At 34.3% G+C, this 22568-nt stretch overlaps 1 protein-coding gene across 2 annotated transcripts; it reads right to left on the reverse strand.

The window, feature by feature from the left end:
* Window positions 1–672: 672 nt before the first annotated feature.
* spz4 (Spaetzle domain-containing protein 4) lies at window positions 673–15249 on the reverse strand. 2 transcript variants are annotated; one of them, XM_085185665.1, is made up of 5 exons: window positions 15124–15249; window positions 4573–4752; window positions 3236–4014; window positions 1931–2092; window positions 673–1688 (listed from the first exon to the last, which is right to left on the reverse strand). In XM_085185665.1, exons 1-5 carry the CDS (start codon window positions 15151–15153, stop codon window positions 1430–1432), a joined length of 1410 nt encoding a protein of 469 aa, XP_085041791.1. In that variant the 5' UTR covers window positions 15154–15249; the 3' UTR covers window positions 673–1429. The 2 variants fall into 2 exon arrangements, with proteins under 2 accessions (XP_085041791.1, XP_085041793.1); XM_085185667.1 differs by having other exon boundaries at window positions 4573–4755; window positions 15124–15238.
* Window positions 15250–22568: the final 7319 nt, after the last annotated feature.

A 22568-nucleotide genomic window follows, 5' to 3' on the forward strand; every position in this document is an offset into this window, starting at 1 on the left:
AAATGTGAATTACTTAAAACATTATATTTCATTAAATTAAGTGTAGTTTTAATAGTTTTTTTTATATATTTATAGTTATTACAATTTTTCATATATTTTCTTACGCTAATATAGACGTAACGTTATTAGTGACAGTAAAAATCAATACATTGAACTCAACAGTTTGCGTAAAACGTAACTATCACGTTTTGATCGTGAGTTACAATGCCATAACATAACTATCGTAAGTATAGTATAAGATTACTATTGTATTATATGTATTAACATAGGTAGGTAAGTATATTTTCGTATTCAAAGTTAAAGTATATTTAAATAAAAAAAAAATGGAAAGTGTAATTAATAGAACTATATTTGAAGTCTGACGTGGCGCAGTGGCACAAGTGTGTTACTGTAAACATGATAGGTTGTGGATTCGATTCCACCCGAGGAAGTTAAATATTTAATTCTTTAATTTCCACCGTTTCCCACTGGCCGCCGTTTTCTAAAAGCATTGCGTGTTGAGTGGCGGAACTTAACGCTTCGACACCAGAGCGAAGAAATGAAAATATTAATTTAACTAAATATTTCCTTTTCTCGAGTAGGGATAGGCGAACCCAGAACAACCCAGTCGAACCAAGAGAAAGTGCACCAAATTATATTAGAAGAGAAAAAAAAGGAAATATAAAACGATTATAATTTAATATAATATATTTCACATTAACATTTCATACACTTTTTACAGTTAATTTACACAATTTTCACTAGCCTTAAAAATAGTAATTAGTAACGGATAAATTAAACTATGTATAAACAACTGTTAAATTTTATTTACGTCTATCTCCTATAAGCTAATAAACAACAGTATAATTATAAAAGCTAATTAAATAACATTATTTAACAAATTTTAATAATTCTTACAGTAATACCTAATATAAATAATTTTATCTAATATATGTGTATGTTTAATGGTGGGGTTAAATTAGGGAAGATTTATCATATGACGAGCACAGGTTATGTAAAATTAAAAAAAATATAACGGGCGCACTAATAGTGTCGATTAAATAAGGAATTATTGAATATGTATTTATAATTTAATCGATACTATTGAGATATCGATTAAATAAGGAATTATTCATGTGATCATTTGCAATTTAAACTTTTACTACAAATTTAAAAAAATAATGTTGCCGCCAATCAGCTTTTAGCTATTATTTATAAATGACAATTACAAAGTTTTAAACGAAACGTAGCGTAGCGTAAGCGTAGTCGCGCTAAAATTTAGCTGTATATGGCTGGGTAGATATGATTTAACGTTCTTTAAATTTTTTGATTATTTTCTTACTGAGTAAACAATGCGCAAAAGTTCAGAGAACCTAAAAACAGACCGCGCCTCGTCAACGAAAGTTATATTAATTTATTTATAAAAACAATATATCAACCATTTAACTTTCTAATACAAATCATCATCATCCTCCCCGTACGACGTGGAATACCAATCTCTGGCCACATCTTCGTAAATAAGCCTCTTGACGTCCTCGTCGTACTGTGGATGGAGGATACGAGGTGACCTCGCGCGGAACTCCAGAGGCACGTCGTAGCATCTGCAGACGCAGCAGGCGGGGAACTTGAACCAGTCGGCGAAGATGCCGCGGCACTCGTTGCGGGGGTCGTAGGCAAGGAGGCGGTGTAGACGGTATTGCTGTTCGCATCTGTCATTTTGTATTGATTGGTGCTTAGTTTATTTCAATAGAAGATATAAACTGCGCAAGTTTGAATGTAAAAGCGACAGGTTCTATGTGGGTGGAGGATGGATGTGGGTTCGATTGCCTTTGGGGATAATGAAATATATAACATTTACATTGGGCATCTCGTCATATGCTCTGGTAACAAGGCAAAGATTTTACTATTTTTAATATTAGGTAATATTATCATAATAAAACAGAGTATTCACCTGCATCCCTCTCTGCAGTATTGTTGCTTGTGTTTGTGCACACACGTCTCCAAGTGTATGTACTGCTCGAAGGGGTACATGTTGAGGAGCGCCAGCATCTCCCCGCGGGTGCTGTTCGCCCAGAATGGAGCCGCCATCTCTTCTTTAGTCTCACACGCGTTCCTGTTATGTGGGGATAGAATCAATTATTATAATAATAAGTAATACTACTAGCTTTTATTTATGGGTTGGCCCGCGTGGTCAAATGGAAGCGACACATGAAACTAATTGCAAGTAAGTACCTATAGACTGATAATTTTAAACGATGATGTAATATAGAGTTCTTTGATATCGTCTAGGTAAAACGCGGCGTCGAGTTCTGCCACTCAACACGCAAGGCAGAAAGTGGGGAACGGAGTGTCTTAACACTAGGTTTTGTAAGATATATTTTTTTTATCCTTAGCGGAGTAGACAGAGAAAAGCGAGCGACAAACATCACTGATAGGGTGATAAGTATCTTTCACCTCGTCCTCTACCATTATATATCCTTTATAGTGATGAGAATTATGTATCTTTGCGTTTATTTTTTACCGTAAATCCAAATTAGAAAATTAAAATTTCAAAATCTACTTTCATATAGTGCCAAAGTATAAAATGATATCTATTGTCTTAACAAATCGATAACGGTAAAACCAATGAAAGTATACGATTGCTTAATAAAAACAAACATTTAAGGCAAACAATTTAAATGCAGATTAAGTTAACGATGACTTGTAAGTTATTGTGGGCTAGTGGTGAAAGCGCGAGGTGCCGGAACCAGTCCGCGAATATCATTTCATCGAGTTAGGTATAAGTAATAATATCTTTTATAAATAAGATATGAAATGTATACTTTTTTTGTTATTTTATATTAAAGTAAAAATTTCAATATCGATAATTCTATATAGTATGAGTCTATTATAGTTTTTTTTTTAGATTATTTTCTTTTCTTTTACATTGTAAATATATAAACGAATCTCTTGCTAAACTCATGAGTATGTAGGCAAGAAACGTTCTTTACAATATTAACCTAAAGTAACATTCTAATACTAAACTACTGTACCGACAATTATAATTTATCCATACATACTTTACATACATATAAAAAATAAATATTCTATTAGTTTACTTATTATTTAGTTAACTTTAATAAAAAAAAAATAGAGAGTCTGGTATAACTGATAATTGTAATTTATGCCAATATAAAGTACCTACCTATTAACTATATTCATAACTTCTCCATAAAATTTGATCGCAAAAAAGTGAAAATCTACAGCATGTACTTACGCTCCCCGGAGTTTTATGACCGAAGGTCGCATCGTCTCTTGCACAGGTTTAGGGTGCAACTCTTCCTTTTTATCATTATCTTTGTTATCAACTCGGTCCACTTTCACTTTCTCGTGTTCTGAAAACAACAGCGTAGGCGGCAAAGTGGAAGTGTCCGAGCTCTTCCAAATGTCTTTTCCAGATTCTGTTGTAATATCATCGTACTGTTCAATAGTATCGGTACTATTAATGATTTCCGCCGTCGTAGTCATATTTCTGTCCGTATTGTTCTTCCTTTCGGCCAATGGTTCGCTTTTGGAGGTTCCCGAGAAATTTGTGTAAACACTATTTGTCTCTATACTTTGTTTTATAACGGCTTCTAAAGTTATCACATCTGGATCTAAGTTGTTTATTTCTATATTAGCTATACTTTCTAATTTTGTTTTGTAGGATATACCTTTATCGTCGTTCAGCGTATCGTTATTACTAACTTCTGTTTTGTTTTCATTTTCCTTTATATTTGTACTGTTGATTGCGTTATCAAGCGGCTTTACTTTCAATATTTCAGTGTCTACTTTTTTCTGTTTCTCGCTATTTGATTGTATCGGCCTGAAATGTGGTTTGTCCTTCATGGCGCGTCCGTGGCTTTTCTTCGTATATAACATTTTAGTCTTTATTAGTTCTTCAGTGAAGTCTTCGCTTTTGTCATCATCATCATCATCGTCGTCTATAAAATTTTCTAACTCTGCTTTAAGTACAGCTATATGTCGCTCATCACCGTACATTCTTCTCATGAGACCCTGAAAATATTGTAAGGAAAGTATGTATTGTCAAAAATATAATAAAAAAGTTACAATAGCTTGGAATAAACAAGTTATTATAGGTCTGGCTAATACGTAAATATTACGAGAAAAATCAAATAACACGTACAATGTATATAAAAGTCACGAATCACGATCTTATTTTATAGTAACATAAAAATAAAAAGTGAAATCGTCCACAATACCTGTGGACACACAAGTATTCTTAAACTATATTGTGTTTAAAATTGAACATTTTGAATCTTTACGCTTCGTAGAGAGTTCTCTATTTTCCACTTGAATTCGGGCAATTGCGTATTTACTAGCGGAATTCAACGCCGCGCTTTTTATTGCAAGGCAAGGACGTCAAAGTAATTGATTGCCTCGAGTGAGAATCGAACTAACACCCATCGCGTTTATTATTGTCCCATGACCATGTCGACGTGGCTAAATGAAACATACCTACTTTTCTTAAATTTTATTCGAGCATTGAATCTTCGGCTTGAACGTGTTGAAATTGTCAAGGCAGATATGAATATCAGAATTATTTGTTATTACCTGATTCTCCCTGATAAACCTCCGAATAGCGTGCCAGGGGTAGCTGTTCCCTGGCGTGGTGCAGTAGCTCTGCTTGCTCAGGTCGCAGGGCACGTCGGGGACGGCCTTCGCCCGCTTGGTGCGGTACGGGCGGGCGCATGCTGACGCGTAGTCGTAGCACCGCACTGTGCTCCATGTTACCTACTTGACGAAGAATTAGGGTGTTAATATATATTTTTTAGTATATATATATATACTAGTGGGCCCGGACGCGGCTACGCCCGCGAAAATATAAGCCTAAATAATTAAAATAAGTTAAAAAACAATAATAAGTGGAGATTTATTATTAGAAAAAATATCTGAGTAACCGAAATGAACAAAAAAAAGAAGTAAAAGTAACTAAAGGAAATTCTTAATATTAGAAAAAGTACCTAAAGTTTGCCGTGCGCGCGTACTAAACATTTTTCTATATTAAATAATTATTAATTTTTGCGAACAATATTAAATAAAATCCCAAATGATTAAAATTACGATATTTTAAGTGTATAACATCGGTATAGATAACCGAACGGAGATAAATTAATTATAAGCAGCAAATAATTACATAAAAAATAATAGTAATTCGAAAATATATAAAAGTTTACAAAATCATCAAAGTCATCTGCCCGTTCGCGGCGGTCATACTATACCACTCGTAGGCTAGCTCATTTGGAATCAGTGACATCTTATTTATTAGAATGTTATACAGTAAACTATAATTTCCATCTAGATGAAATGCTAAAAGAGACTATTATAATAATTTATTTTCATAAGGATGAATATCAAATTATAGAAATCATCTAATTTTTGTTAATGTATACAAATCTATATCGGCGCGCACCATGTATGCATTAAGCAAACTCACTGTGGGTGACGTTTTCTTAAAACAGCAAACTTTGCAAACCGTTGCTTAGCAACGCGTAGCGACGATTGTTATTAACATGGCGGAATAAATTCCTTGTCAAATTAATTATTTTAATATATTGGTATATAACGAAAATATTACAAATATGAGAAAAAAAAAGTATCCTATGTTCATCCCGGGACCCTCAAGTATCTCTATATGAGTATTTTATCACAATTAAATTAGCGGTTTGGCCCTGATTGCGGAAAAGACAGACAGACAGACAGACAGACAGACAGACAGAGTTACTTTCGAATTTATAATATAGGTATGGATATATATATATATATAAATATACTAGTGGACCCGAACGCGGCTACGCCCGCTTGAACTAAGTATATGAATATTTATTAAATATATTTATGAAATTATTTTCACTTTTCAATAGAGAGATGCGTTACGCAAGCTCATTTTGGTTGACGTTCTAACAACAAACTTTGCAAATCGTTGCTTAGCAACGCGACGGTTGTTATTAACATGGCGGAATAAATTGTTTGTCAAATTAATAAATATTTTAATATATTGGTGTATATCGAAAATATTACAAATATGAGAAAAAAAAGTATCCTATGTTCATCCCGAGACCCTCAAGTATCTCTATATGAGTATTTTATCACAATTAAATTAGCAGTTTGGCCCTGATTGCGTAAAAGACAGACAGATAGACAGACAGACAGACAGAGTTACTTTCGAATTTATAATATAGGTATGGATATAGATGATAGTGTCATTTTTAATTTGCCTGTGCTTTTTTATGTTTTTATTTAAAAAAATGGCGTTTACAGTTAATTTGCACAAGACCATGCATATATCTAAAATAAGGTAACCGATTTTCCTTGTTAGCTTTCTGTGGGTGGCTTACGCCCACCTCTATGTTTTCTTTTGTACCAAAATTTAGTCGGGCTTTTGTGATTTAGAATGATATGGCTGTAGTGAGAACTCTTTCTTGGAAAGATGTTTATGGTTATTTATTTTTTATATAAATAATGTTTATGACGTGACTATAGTTTCCTGTACCCACGCGCATGACGTCACAACTCACCCAACTTACATTTGCGTCAGCGCAAATAATATTTTGAAAAGAAGATTAGATGAGTATAGAGTTAACACAAGCGATATCAGATTTTATCTCGACTTTGTTTTAAGTTAATAAGCTCTTCCACCTCTTTTCTCAAAAACGGGACAAAAATAAAATAAAATCTATTTAATTTATTATTTATAATGGTGATAAATATCAATATAATTATAATGTTTTTTAATGGGAAAACATTTGTCGTTTAGGTATAAAAAAACACTTCCGTTCACAGAAACACTGAACCTACAGCGAATTTTGGGAACTCTGCGTTTTGAGTGGCGGACAAAACCCCGCGATTGGCTCTTTTACCAGAGCGCAGAAATTAAAATATTAAATTTTCATTTCCTCGAGGAATCGAACGTTTGTCTGTCGGGTTTATAGTCGCATTTACCTCTGCGCTACCATTGCCCCCCTTAGCTTGATCAAGCAAGAAAAAAAAGGATATACGAACAACGTGTCCCAATAAGGGTTCCATTCATTTCTTTTAAAATACGGAACCCTAATAACAACAAAATATAAACACAACGATATACATACGTCAATAATTATACCAAAACCGCGTCCCCGTGTTCATTAATCGAGCGCAAATAAAAAAGTTTGACACAGTGACTGCCATGATAAATAAACCGTAATGCAAAGTAATATGAATCGAGGTCGTTATACTTATAAGTTATACAGTAGGTACACAGTATACAGTATACAGGGTGCAGCGTGCACCTGCGGCCGTCGCTGTCTGTACGAATGAAAGTAAACGCCCACTCGATTGAAATTACTTGTCTTATATACTTACAATTAAAGGTTTAGGTTTCACTTTTCTTACTTTCTATTTTAATCCTTTTTGGGATTATATGATATTGTTGATATTTTCATTTTGAGGCCTGTCGTGGTTCAGGGGTTCGTGTGTGACCGTAAACGCGAAACGCGACTGGTTGTGGGTTCGATCCCCGCTGGAGGAAATGAAATATTTATTTAAATTTAAGTTGAGTTGTGTGCGCGAGTTTCGTCAATCAATGGCTCCAGAAATTGGCGGAAAATGGTGAACAGAAAGGATGATGGGAACGGAGTGTCCTAACAAAAGTTCCCAGTACCTTACCAAATGAGAGAATAATGTGAAGCTAAAAAAACATCACCCTTATCTGATGATATGAAGATGGAATATTTCGTCACTAAAATAGAAATTATATTCTAATAGCAAATTATTTAATATTCTGAGCAAGGTCTCGAAAATTGGGCGTTGAATGGGTGATGTATTTATCACTAGGTTCTCTGTGGCCCCAAACTGGAAAATGTCTCTAGAAACGCCATGGGCGTATCTAGAGTCATATAAAGAGAGGTATATAGCTACGTTCAATTTTTATACGTTTTCTACATATTAAAATAGTGTTTTTTCTAATATTAATAGAAAAAGGGCTGAAAAAATTAATACAAGGTTCACTCTTTAGACCCGGTAAGAGATGCTTCAAGCTAAAAAGTTGTATTAGTATTTTAGATGAGTAGGCGGTAACATTTTGATATTGTTGTCAGAAAGGAGGTCGAGTAAGGACATTTTTGGGCGCGTGATGTACATACACACAAACACACATGTGGCGTGAGATGCTCCATGTACGTGGGGACGCGTGATACCGTTATTAAATAAACAATTTTTTTACATATTACTCAAAAGATTTCGAAAATTGAAGGTATTCTTTTCAGTGGCGTAGCTAGGGTATTTGCTGCCCGGTGTGGCTCGGGGAACTTGATGCCCCTTTCCTGTTGTTGACTTCTAAAAAAAAAAAAAAAACGTGATCATCGCCGTTGAGTTCTATAAAACAAAGTGATCGTCGACTTTGATGCCCCTTTCCTTTTGATGCCCGGTGCGGCTTAAAGGACTTGATGCCCTTTAATATGGTATAAAGTCTAAAAAACAAAGAAAAAACACACTAATCGTCGACTTTGATGCCCTTTTCCTGTTGATGCCCGGTGCGACCGCACCGCTCGCACCCCCCTAGCTACGCCACTGATTCTTTTCGTAAGATATGATAAGGAACATGGAGAATGGTTTTACTGTCCAATTATCACATGTCTAAAGGTCATTTCCTCGTTATAGTAATAAAACAGCGCGGCGTTGAGTTACGCCATTCGAAAATCGGATGGAAACTGGACAAAAGAGATACCTAGTGTCAAGCGTCTATATGTCTAGACCATATGAGAAAAGGCGAGAAACTGCTTTTTTAAAACAAACCCAAATGAAATAAATTTATTTCATAATAATTATAAATGTTTTTACAATATTTTTGTCGTTCAATTATTCGATAAAAGATGTAAAATCAAATTTCATTTACATTGTACACACTGATTACAAATAAGCGACATCCTATCGAATTTCTTTATTAAGATAGCTCTCTCGATGACGTCACACCTGCTCAAATATCACCAATCACTTTCACTTGCATGCCTGTCCGTATGTCCGCTCAATTGTATGGTGGCTTCTGGTTTCTTTTGTTGCTTACATAGCTTTGCGTGTAATGATGAAATAAGTATGCTTCGAAAAGTAGCGTCTCTGTAAACTATTAACTGTAAGCGGGTATATTGTGGTTTCGATGGTTACTTCAGGAATGATTATAATAGTTTATACCACCGATTGGGAATTGAACCTACAATCATAACTTTTACAGTTAGACTCAGAATTTAAAAATAAAGTCCATAGCATAAATAAAATAAATAAGATTTTTTAGTTCCCAAATCATACAATTTAGCAAATATCTATATATATAAAAGGACTTGTCCTCACTGACTGAGGTAAGACGCACGCACAGCCGTAACCGCTGATGGTAGAAACGTGAAATTTGGACAGATGTTTACTTTCGTAATCTGGACATCCACTAAGAAGGGATTTTTAAAAATTTTAACCCTAAAGGGGGGAAATAGGGATTGAAAGTTTGTATGGAAAAAAATTTAAATCGGCACCGATTTTTATAAAATTTGAAATTTAGATTTTTAAAAGTATTTAATTGAACACGTGTTTCATCGTTTTCTACAATTTTCCCCCTAAGGGTGCAAATAAGGGGTTGAAAGTTTGTATGGAAAAATCTTTAAATCACCGACTCTTAAACCACCGACTCTTTTAGACTCTTAAAAATATTTAATTGAACACATATTGTAGTTTATTAGAATTCACCCCTAAATAAGTAAGCGAAGCTGCGCGCGTCCGCTAGTATTAATATATAGCTTAAATATAACAGGAAAAAAATCCATATTTTTTTCGTTTTACCAAAAGATATAATTGATAGTTTATTTTTAAAAGGACCGGTATATCTCGTTCGCAAATTACAACTTATTTACTTTTTACAACATCAAGCTAATTTACTTAACTCAACCGTTATACGAAATTATATCGAGTAATTATGTTTTAATATACGAGTGGAGCCGCTTTGGTGGCTAAGAAAGATTCATTTCAAAAAGGTCTAAAATGATTTGCTATAAATTATGCTGTATTTTTTTAGGTTAACTCTGTATCCCGGAAATAGCAGGATAATAGGGAACCTAGTGTTAGAACACTGTTCCAAACATTCGACTTAGCTATTGAGATATTGGGTTTTAAGTGGCAGAACTCACTTCCTCACGTTACCTTGCTGTCAAAGCTAATTTATAAAAATATTCAAACTCACAACAATCGTGTTTACGCTCAAACGTAGCGCGTGACCGTGAACGTGCGCCACGACACGACGACCGGCCGCAAAAGAGTAGGTAAAGCGTACAGCGAAGAAATAAAAATAAATCATTCCCCGATTAGGGATCGAATCCACAACCAGTGCGTTTCCTAATTTGCAGACGCTGTTCCACTGTGCTACGATGTTATTTACGTATAGTATTTTATAACTAACTTAAGACACTCCGTGAGTTATTGAGATACTTCCGTGAAACTCAACGTTGCAAGTTGACTCGTTACCAAAGCGAGGAAAATCGAATATTGAATATTCTTCGAACTGGAATCGAACCCAAAACCTTCATGTTTAAAGGCGCACGCCTGTGCCTCTGCGTCATGACGACCTCATCCTAATCATTATAATAAAATATTTTATCATATTCAGCGAACTAATGTAGTATTAATATTTTTTTATCATAATTTAATCACTAATGGCTAAAAGGTAGAAAGTTTAAAGCGCATGTTGCAATTACAATGTTTTCACTGTTTATTGACAGTCAATACGGCAGCCTGCACTGATCGAGAGAGTCCGGTTGGTAAAAGCTACCTTATTTATATTTTGAATGTGAAAGTATTACCACCGTGTATACAGTCATATACCGTGCCGCTGCGCTACCATGGTTCTAGGTTCGATTCGCAGTTGGAGGAATGAATTAGTTTCATTTCCTAGCTTTGATAATAAGTCAAACAGCGTGACGTTGAGTTTTGCCACTCGACTTGCAATGTCTCGAAAATAGGGGAGCTAAGTATCTAATGGGGAATTGGGGAACTGAGATATAAGATTCATCAACATCTTCATCTTTATATTCATCTTTACACCTGCTATATCTAAATATAACTTTTTATTTAAATAACGTACTAATATCTATTTTTACTTTTAAAGATCTTTTATATATAAGTTTATCACAATTCTCGCTTACAAACAGCTTAGTGTGAAGACACTCCTTTCTCTATCCATATTTTATCGCCCATTCGATGCAATAATTACGTATTTACAGTTTTTTAATTATTGCAAGAGACGCAATTAAAATTTGACAATACTTTTTCCCCGCACATTGACATATTTAACTTGTTTTTTTTAAATCGTCTAAATTTTTTTCCCTCATATTCTGTCGTTTAAATGTAATTTTTTTTTAAATGCAAACAACTTAAAATGAATTCCACAGTCATCGTAATATATAATTAGGTATAACCTTAAATTTAATTCATAGCAATATTTTCATTAACTTTTTTAGAAAGCATATAAACAAATATAGCGAGATTTCAACCCGCACCGTTTGGAAACCGTCCAAGCGCTCTAACCACTAAGCTTTATGCTGTTAAAAGCTCTTCATGAAGAAAATTATACTACTACTAGTGGACCCGGACGCGGCTACGCCTGCTTGAACTATAAGAATATTTATTAAATATTATATAATATATTTATTTTTATAAGGATGAATATCAAAATAGAAGTTATTTTTGGGTGACGTTTTCTTAAAACAACAAAGAAACTTTGCAAACCGGCTTTCCTACAAGCTTTCATACAAAACAAAAACATAGTAAATCGGACCAGTAGATTCAAAGATCTTAGCGTTCAAACAAACAAACAAACAAACAAACTCTTCCGCTTTATTATATTATAGTATATAGTATAAGTAATAGTAAAATAGTAATAGTATATAGTAATAGTATAGATTGATACTAATGACTTTTTGACTTGGACTATTCAAATTGACTAGAATGTGCCATACACACCTCTCAGCTATTAAGCCATCTCATAATGGAAACGAATCCTAAACATATATCTACATAGTTTTGTAGCTTCATGCTCAATCAGGCACATACCAGGGTAGGCAGAAGGGACCTGGGAACCTAATTGCACCCTCTGTTCCCATTAATACACTCCATTCCCCACTTTCCGTCGAATTCTTGAAGCATTGCATTACTTTCCTTTGTAATTGGTTCGAGAAAATATAAATGTTAAACAGTTAATTTCCTCGACTGGGAATCGAAGCCACAACCTATGACGTTGACAGTACAAAGTAGCTTACAAAGTTGATTAGGTATAACAAGTAGTTTTAACTGTAGATAGATAATTTACATGTAACGAGTATTTAAATGAGGTTACACGAGAGCCTAGAGACCAGACGCAGACAGGCGGTGAAATCACGTCTGTCTAGAACTAACTTTCGCCAATATAAAGTATTGTGGGTGATGTAAAATTTACAATGTTTCGCGTATCGTAACTTATGTTATTATTTTTTTTACCAGATTAAAAGAGAAGAACGGAGTGTGTTAACACTAGATCCTTCTGCCTTGCCTGCTAGGCGGGAAATGCGTGAAATTGTTTTTATGGTACAAATTAAAAAAAAGGTTAAAAATATAGAATATTTAGACGAAGAATAAATAAAGAAAGTTTTTTTTCGAAACATTATAAAATTTAAACTTTAAATTTAACATTAAATTAAATTTTTAAAATTAAATTTCAACTTTCTTAATAATAGGAAAAAGCGTGGCGTAGGTAAATGACCTCTAAGAATGTAATTTTAGATGATCCACACTTAAGACAGTAAAATAGGGGTTGAACTTTTGTATGTTGTCGTTTCCAAATTGCTAATTACGCGTAATATGAAATAGAAAACCTTTCTAAGCTTTTTTGCACACATCGCAGAGTAGACAAAGGGAACCTAATGCTAAGGTACTCTATTACCACTTTCCACCGAATTTTCGAGACATTGCATGTGAACTGGCGGAACTTAATGCCGCTTATTGTCTTGTTACCGAAACGATGAAAATGAAAGTTAAATAATACATTTCTCCGATAAGGAATCGAACTCACAACAGCCACTACTATCAAATAGAAAAGTTAGCTAATAAAGATTAAATATAGGTATGTTTTTGGCGATTATAAATGACTAATTAAATTCCTTAACAAAATATGTCATAGGAAAATCGAAAACAGCGCAGGCAAAGCCTAGCGGTAAGCTAGTGAATAAGCTACGTGAATAGGTAGAGTCGCAGAAACAAGCTTGGCAAGTTAACTTGCCGTCGTGAACTGAATCGCTGCAAGTGATTAAACAAGATGCGATATAATTACAAGTGGATTTTGGTGTCAATTAACTAGATAGATGCTGCAGACTTCTTCTTAGTTGTAGACATAAAACGATATATAAAATATAATTTAAACGTAAATAATTAGTTTAGCTTATTAAATTTTTCTTTTTTATTTTATTTTATCAGCTTTACGCTGTATCCCGCACACAGCAGGCTAAGCCGAGTCTTTCTGCTGAATTCTGGAGACATTGCGTGTTGAGTGGCAGAACTCAACGTCGAACTTTGCCTCGATACCAGAGCCAATAAATGGAAATATACACTTCCTCGAGTGGGGATCGAACTCACAACCGTCGCGTTACAGTCACACCCTTCTGCCGCTGTGCCACGATGGCCTCCTCTTTTTTCTTTTTTAAAAGGTTCCCTCTGCCTACCCTGCTATGTGCGGTATCCCGCAGTGCAAAGCTAAAAAAACTACAAAGTGTAAATACGAGTAAATCTCATCAATCCACCTTACTTAGAGACGGAAAGCGGGACAGTAGCCGCGGTAGTACGTGGGAACCAGGCCAACTGCCTCGCACCCATTTTTTTTCACTGATCGCACACTGATGCTATTATGCCTATAAATTATCGAATAGTAAGTCTGTTTGTACGTTTAATTGTTTTTTTGTATGTTTTGAATAATTGTTTATCTTTTTTTTTAAATATAATGAGTGTAGACTTATGAAATGACTGATCAAATGTGACAATTTAGTTGGAATCCCATTGGGGGAAGAGAATTAGTTTGATTTGCTGGCTCTGGTAACAAGACAAAGCACGGTGTTAAATTATACACTGAAAGGCAATATCTCGAAGTTTGAAGACGAAATAGTAAGACAGTGCTTAGTTATTTTTCCTTATTATTTTTATATTTTTAAAATTAGGAAGGTAGGTTAAAGGTTTAATATTTAAACTGATTTGATTACAAATTACATATATTGAAGACTTTTAAAACGTGTTAAAAACTAAAATTGAGACTAAAAAAAGTTATTGTTGTTGATTATTTAGTAGTTATGTTTGTTTTTACATTTTTTATATTTACTCTGCATATATTTATCATATTATAACAAATATTAATTCTAAGATTTGGAAAACGTATAAAAAAATAAGAAGTCTCTCAACTCGAACCCGCGTTGCTTGGACGGTTTCTAATATTTTTTTGTATTTGTAGTGTGGAATAACACTAAAAAATTAAAAACATGTTATAAGTTTTCACGATAAATACCCATAATATTCTGTAAATTTCTTTTTAATTATCATAGTAAAATCGTTCCAAATCGTGCATTTTCTATGTCAAGCTATCATGTAATTAAAGAAGTTCGTTAGCCTTCACATTCTTTGTCGATATTTAAACAATATACAATTACTTATCTGTGTAACGAGAAATGAGGGAAAGCATTGTTTAACGCCGGCCTCCTTACCTCACCGTCGAATATTTAAGTTATTATAATTTATGTACATTTTATACTAGAATAGAAATATACTTGTTTAAGTTATTTTACAATTTTTAAACTCCTTTAATAAATGCACAGTAGTTATATGAATATAGACCTAATTAACTTCGAACTCTTCGACTTTAGATATTTTTAATTTTCATTTACTATAAACATATTATTATAGAGTAAAATATCCAAATATCCAAAAATATAGTATAATTAATAATTAGACATCGACCTATTAAAAAAAAACAAAACATAAAACTCATCTATTAGCCATTACTTATCAATCCCTTCATCACAACGTCTTTTGTCGGCATGTGTACGAAAATTAGCACTTTTTAACGCAATTCACACTCACCACAAACAGAAAGGCGATATCGAGACGCATTTCTCTAACGTAAACGAACTTTCACTTGAACACCACACAGGCTCATGGTGACCGCACGCCACCGCGGCCGAGCATCGACTGGCAAATGCTATAAAGAAAAGTACATGGACTTGGACTTGCTTTGCTAAGTACAATATAGTGGTAGTGCGCGTGCTAACTGACCTGCGCAGGCGCAACAGTTTGGTTAGATTTGATTAGTGTTGTAATTAAAATACAAGACGTATAGTAGACAGTTTCAATCAATTAGTTGTCATTATCTAAAATGGAAAGATTGGTGATTTTTAAAGTTAATTTCTTTATTTTGAAGCTTTGCGTTAAAATAAAGTTCTATCTAAAAAATTTTTTAAGTAAATATTTCGGAGTAATATATATATTTTAATTCCTTTTCAATGCGACCATACCAGGCCAGACGTGACGCAGGGGCACTAAGTAGACTGTAAACGCGGCAGGGTGTGGGTTCGATCCCTACTCGAAGAAATCCAATATTTAATATTTTTATTTTTTCGTTCTAGTGTCGAGGTAAAGCGCGCTACTCATCACGCAATGTCTCCAGAATTCAGTGAAAAGTGGGCGACAGGTAACAGTTCTTCAGAACAGTCCCCATAATATATGCGATAGAGAACGCACAGCGAGGAGACGTTTTCTTTATATCAATTTCCGTAAATGTATATCAAACCTACGACCATAAAAAACATATTTTAGATTTTACAAATACTGACTTTCTAAGTAACATCGCACCTGTACCGTTCTCGCCCTTAGAATATATCTCACATGAATGCAAATTATGACATTAATACTCATCAAAGTGTTGAATTTTATGTGCGTTTTTATTAGTTTCATTGTAATTACTTGCGCCCGTGTGACTCAGTTGTCACTTGTCTTACAACATTTAGCATACGGTGGTTAAAGGTTCTAACCTACCCATATAATAGCACGAAATATATATCTAGATTCTAGATATCTATATTTATACTAATATCATAAAGTTTATCAGTTTATTTGGCTGAAGGCGCTAATCTCAGAAACTACGAGTTCCAATTCGAGTCCATTTGTACAGAAAGTCTATATTATTCTTTATCACTATAGGTCGGCAACGCATCTAAAGTTCCTTTTGTCACATGGGGTCGTGGGGTCGTGGGCGGCGGCGATCACTTACTTCACACTCACATCATCAGCAGATTTTGCCGTATCTTTTACATAAAATGTGTTCTCTTAGTTATTTGTTATTTCCATTACAGTAAAAAAATTAACTTTTATTACTATTTTTAGCTTCACGTTGTATCCTGCACAGCAGGGAAGGCTCTCCATTACTATAAATATACTTCCGCTCCTCACTTTCCGCCGAATTCTGGAGGCATTGCGTGATGAGTGGCGAAAAATGCCTCGTTACCAGAGCCAGGAAATGGAAATATAAAATACATTTCATTTCCTCGAATGCGAATCGAACCCATAACCTGTCGTTACAGTCGGCCGCATTTGCACCTGCGACACTACTGGCCTGATCTTCACGTAGTTGTATTCAATTAGTTAATGATATAATTTCGTTAATCATCAATTAAAATTTATTTATTTAAACTGTATCATTATTAATTTAGTCAAAAAAATTAGGTCTCCACTGAGAGTGTGCAATTGAGTAGGTCAGTCGAGTAATCATTTGCTTTCTGTCTGTCTCTTTCTAACGGTCTCTAGTACGGTGCGTGCGAGCGAGACGGCGCACCCACACCGTTATCCCGCGGCGATATCTTGAATGAAAATGGCGTTTTCTCTCGCGCCAAAACAATGCCGTTGCAAATCAACTTACTTACTAATTTTAAAATCGAAAGGCGTCTAATTATATTATTTTTAATTACTAATTTAAATATTTTATTTCTTTTATGTTAATGTTTATGATTGTTTTATATAAAGCTATTTATATTTTTGGGAAGAATAAGTCTAGGGCTTTAGTTATCTCTTTTGCACAATAAAAAACAAAATGTATTTTTATATCTGCGATTTCAAATTAAAAATACATAAGAGACAGGTTATTAGTAAAATAAAAACTGAGTATCTATTAGCCGAGTTGGTTGGAATCCAGATGTATTGGCTATATTTAATTTATGTCATTGTAGTTTTCAATTTAACATATGCCACCAGAATTCGGCGGAAAATGGGAACTTAACACTAGGTTCCGTATAACTACTCTGCTGTGTGCGGAATACAGTGTGAAGCTGGTTTGTAATTTCATTAAAAACACCCTGCCTGCAGATTTGGCAGCGCGCTCTTAGGCCATTACGTACTTTATAGCGGAAATCGATATGCCATTTCTTACAACCACATTATTAGGTTATTAGTTTATAAACTGTAAAACCTATAAATGATTTCAAGAAAACACTAAGTGGCTCCCGGAAGCCGCCCGGATGGGATGTAAAAAGTTGTTTACCTGCTTTTGATGGGCTTAATGTTACATTGTTAGAAAGGAAGATAATATGTAGAGTTAGTTTAACTAAAACATCTAGCTTAACAGTGTATCACTCATATACCATCCGGTAGGCCGAGGGAACCTATTTATGATACCAGAGCGAAGAAATGAAAATATAAATTTAAATAAATATACGAACCTATAACCATTCGCACTTTCAGTCACACAATTGAAAGTGTAAAAAATGATAGGAGTGACCGACAGAGAAGAGAAGTCGTCGTGGTACAACGGCACAACGTCTCGCTATAAGCACGACTTGTAAGTTCGATTTCTACTCCGGGGGATTCTTCAAAGAATGCGCTAAGTGCAATAGTCTCTGTACTCAGTGGGAGAAGTGACTCTTCCTCTATCTCTTATCACTCACTTGCTTCATACGTTGCTAGCTTGTTTACGTCACTCATTCTTTATTCTCACTGTGACATCCTCGTTTCATCATCATCATCATCCTCTTTTGTATGACTTATAATGAAAAATGTAAATTAAAATTAAATATATTCAAAGGAACGTTCACGGGAAAAAAATATGGCTAGATGCCATAATTTCTGTTTCTCATAATAATGAAGAAACGAAGTAAGAACATTCATAATTTGATCTACTAAATAGAGTCGTCGCGTCATCTTAGGGTCGTTACAGGTCTAGTATCCACCATCCTGTGAAATAATAATTATGTTTAATGGAATCATATTTATTAGGAGTTGTTTTAGGCAACAGATTTTAGCTTTGCTTGCCTTTGTTGTTCTTTTTTCAGCCTTTGACTGTAAGCGTTACAAATGTTAGTTCGATATCAGTGAAGCTGACATAGCAAAAATACGAGATCCAAACACATTACATTATAATACTTTTTAGATTTTCAACGAAATTTCTAAACGCTAGGTTCCCTATGACTTCCCTATATGAATTCCGTAAAAATTAAACATACTACCTGTGAGTATGTGCCTTAAATTAATCAAAGATTCACCTCACATCGCCAACTCATATATCCCACGTTAGTTAGTTGAATTTATTACTACGATTTCATATGCGACCCACCATACAGTGTTTCCGCGAAAAACATTTTTGTTTTTCCAGAAAGTTGTAATAACTAATTTCTATATACATTTGTTTATATTACTAGTGTATTTGCGTGCTCAAATGGAATATACTGTTTTTTTTTTTCATTTTTTGTTTATGGTATTCCGAATGTGCCAGTTGAGCACAAATCACAAAAGTAGAAACCACTTTTAATAATTTTTATTTCATAACCAAAATATATCTGCAGCCTCGAAATTTTTCTTTTGTGTGAAACACATCGATTTGCATAGGTTTAGTTTCTTTTTCAAATAGGTACATAAAAAAAAATAAAATCTGATGATAATGGGCTCTAAAGGTAAATTTTCCATGCAACGTATATTTTAAGGTCTCCGCTATCGAGTCGTTGCGCATAAGCAAATGTCTAAGTCGATTGTTATGGGTCCGACTCCATATTGGTGAAATACAAAATTTTTTTTGAGAGACGAGGAAGAAGAAAGACGTCAAAGAGTCAAGATGACTTTTTTTTGTTTAAATAAACGCGCTAGCTTAACTAAATATTTATTTCCATTTTATAATATTAGTATAGAAATATAGATATGGATTATAGAATGTTTGTTAAAATTTTAGATTAAAGATATCATTATCATAACACCTGTAAGGGAAGCGTGAAACTGCGAATTTGAGAAATTACGTGTTGAATAGAGAAATCCAATAACTCATTATCTCATTATGAAAATGAAACAACAGGTTCTTCACCTGAGAACCTAGTGTTAAGTCACTCCATTTCCATTAAGAGAGGTTTGTTCCCCAATTTAGGCCGAACTCTTGAGATATTGCACGTTGAGTGCTGGAACTTAACACCGCGCTTTACCTCATTACCAGAGCCGAAATAAAGGACGGAGTGGAAATAAAAACCACCACAACCTTCACGTCACACACTTGTAAATGGCATACTTATATGCAAATATAATAAAAAATTAAACACACTTATCTCATGAAGTAACAATATGAAAGTGACGATATCCTTGAGAAAGGCAAATATGTATTGAGAGGTGCATTAGCGGCGCTGCAGCTTTCTATATCTCGCAAGTGGGCCGAGACGTGATGGTGATACGCGAGCCAGCAGGTATGATTGACCTTTTGGTTGAGTGGTTGGTCGCGTTGGCTGTTTAGTGGAAGTCCTGGGTTTGATCGTGTGAATGGGGATGGGTGTGGGATCGACCATTTCATGTGGGTGGGAGCCGTGTTTGTCTCGTTATCTGAGCGAAGAAAATGATAATAATAAATATTTCATCATCACGAACGACAATAGAACCCAGAACCTGTCGCGTTTGAACTGGCCTCAATCGAACTCGGTACTTAAATACGCGAAACACCGCATCAATAATATATTTACTAAACGACAAAATAATTTAATAAGAAACAATTAAGAGATGCCGTATGAAGAACCAATTAACCTTTTCTTACATTTTTACTTCCTTTTCTGTTCGAGTAAAGAAGATGTCAAGTTAATTATTTATTTAGGTAGATACGTGTTCTTGTGAAAAACAATATAATACATCAGGTTGAGGTATTTGTGTTAATTACTTGTGTTTATGAAGTATTTATGTAGCTTGTCTTTTTGTTGAAGATGACCGGCGTGACTCGTGATTGTAACCGCGATGATAGTGGATTCTATTCCTACTCGGCGGAACGAATCACTAGTCTTAACGAGAATGGAGTGTCTTAACACACCATATTAGCATGAACTTAAAACATGTATTTTTAAAATGAAATATATATATTTTTATATCTTTTAGTTTCATTCTTTATCCAGCAGGGTAGGCAGAGGAGGAAAACCCGTTGTAATTCTTTTTGGTGTCTTATATTTTTTTAATTCTATCGAAAAAAAAGCAATTTTTTGTATTTTATAGTATTCATTTACTTATAACCCCGTTATATAATAGTTGACTTTAAGGTACGAGAACATGAATAAATCTTTGTTTGTTCATAAAGTAAAGGCATTCTAGGTTATAATTAGTATAAGAATACGGCTGAGACAGAACAAAACAGTGCTTTGACAGCTGTAGCACAGACCTCAGTGCTGACAGGTGATTTGTACTTGTATGTACGCAGATAGATTTGTATCTCTTTTGAAAGGCAAAGGAAGTTGTAAATGTGACGTGAAGCCTCATAGGTCAGTCGTGGGGCACTAAGTGTGCAAAATCGACTGGTTGTGGATCCGATCCTCATTCGAGGAAAAGAAACGTTTATTTAAATTTTATTTTCCTGTCTTCGCTCTGGCGTTGAGTTCCACCACTCAACACCCAATGCCTCTAGAATTGGGCGGAAAGTGGGGAACGGAGTGTCTTGACACTAGGTTCTCTTTGCCTACCCTGCTGTGTGTGGGATGTTAACATGTAGCCTATGTATTATTCTAATGTATATACCTATATATAGATACCTATTAATGTAAAGTTCTAAATCCGTTCCGTAGTTTTTGCGTAAAAGTGGAACAAATATGCATCCTCACAAACTTTCACAGTTATAATATTAGTATTAAACAAATTGAAAATGATCCAAAAATCATAAAATTTTCCATAGATTACATGAAACCATCAATGTCATCTATGGAAAATTTTAAATCGTTCGTGGATCTCAAATACACATACTGATTAAGGCACTCGGTAGGTTTTTAACTACATTTCTGTTTCAATTTTTTTTAATTAACTTTATGACAATTGAATGTAATGTTAATACATCGAAACCTTTTTATTGTTTTGTTACTTTTGAGGTCTTATACTACAGATGTGCAGTGTAGTGTACATATATTATAATAAAGTAGGTTAGGTTAGGTTCCCCGCTCGGAGGAATTATTTTATATAAGCTATTTTAATACACCCGCTCTTCCAAGCCTTCGAGCGCAGTGGAGAAAGGACCTCCTGCATAAAATGCTTTGCTTAATCAATAAGAAGCCTGAAAACAAAGATTATTTATTTCTTATTCTGTACGTTATATTCCATACATAGCATGGTAGGCAGATGGAAATTGGAACCCTATTGTTAAGAGACTCCGCTGCCCACTTTCCGCCGAATAAAGAACATAATACTGAATTTAAGTCAAATGATAAACATAATTCTACGGACTGTCGAATGTGTTATATAACAAATCGACAAATAACAGTTTATTGCGTACTTAAATTATTTACATTAAAATAGTAATAAAATAACTGTGGCATTGCGTTAAACAATGCTCTGTTAGCTTTGCGTTGGGAAAACCCCAGTTCTGTTTGTACGGTGACGTCGCTCCGTCGTAACTCCGCACCGCATATTGCGACCCACCCTGCTTGCCCTGCTGCACCTGCTTTATCCACCCTGGGTATGGGTTCGATTCAGTTTTAATTATTAATCATTAGTTTGTCCAGATATCTCAATTTACAATTAATAAATCGTTAATTGATTGTAAATATTTTATTTTATTTTTTCATAAGAGAAATTCAGTGGTGGTTGGTGTAGAGTCTAATTTTACCTGATTTCGTCTGATTTTCATTTTAATTTAACACATAAACAGTAAATGTTTGCTAGAAAATTATTGAATAAAAAAAATCAGTTGGATTCATGTAAAAAATGTTTTTTATTTTTGTTGTTTTTCGGTAAAGTAAACTGTAACTCGAATTTGGGTGGAGAGTGGGGAACATGTCTTCATACCTGATTGTCTCTGTCTATTCTGCTTTGCGGAATAAATCGTGACGCTAAAAAACACTTTATTCACATTAGTAACTTTTGATTTTTATAAGATGAATCTCGTCTGCCTTTGCAGTGTTAACAATTATTTTTTATCTTTATTCTGTTTCGTACATAGCAGAATAGGCCTACAGGACCAGGTAATCTAGTGATAAAACACTCCTTTCCCATTAAGACTTCCGTTCCTCAAATGAAATGTGTTCAGTGGTCGAATTCTGGAAGAA

This window comes from Heliconius melpomene, chromosome 5, assembly GCF_056956725.1.
Source record: "Heliconius melpomene rosina isolate 202511_hmr_F chromosome 5, ASM5695672v1, whole genome shotgun sequence".
NCBI classification, from domain to species: Eukaryota; Metazoa; Arthropoda; class Insecta; order Lepidoptera; family Nymphalidae; genus Heliconius; species Heliconius melpomene.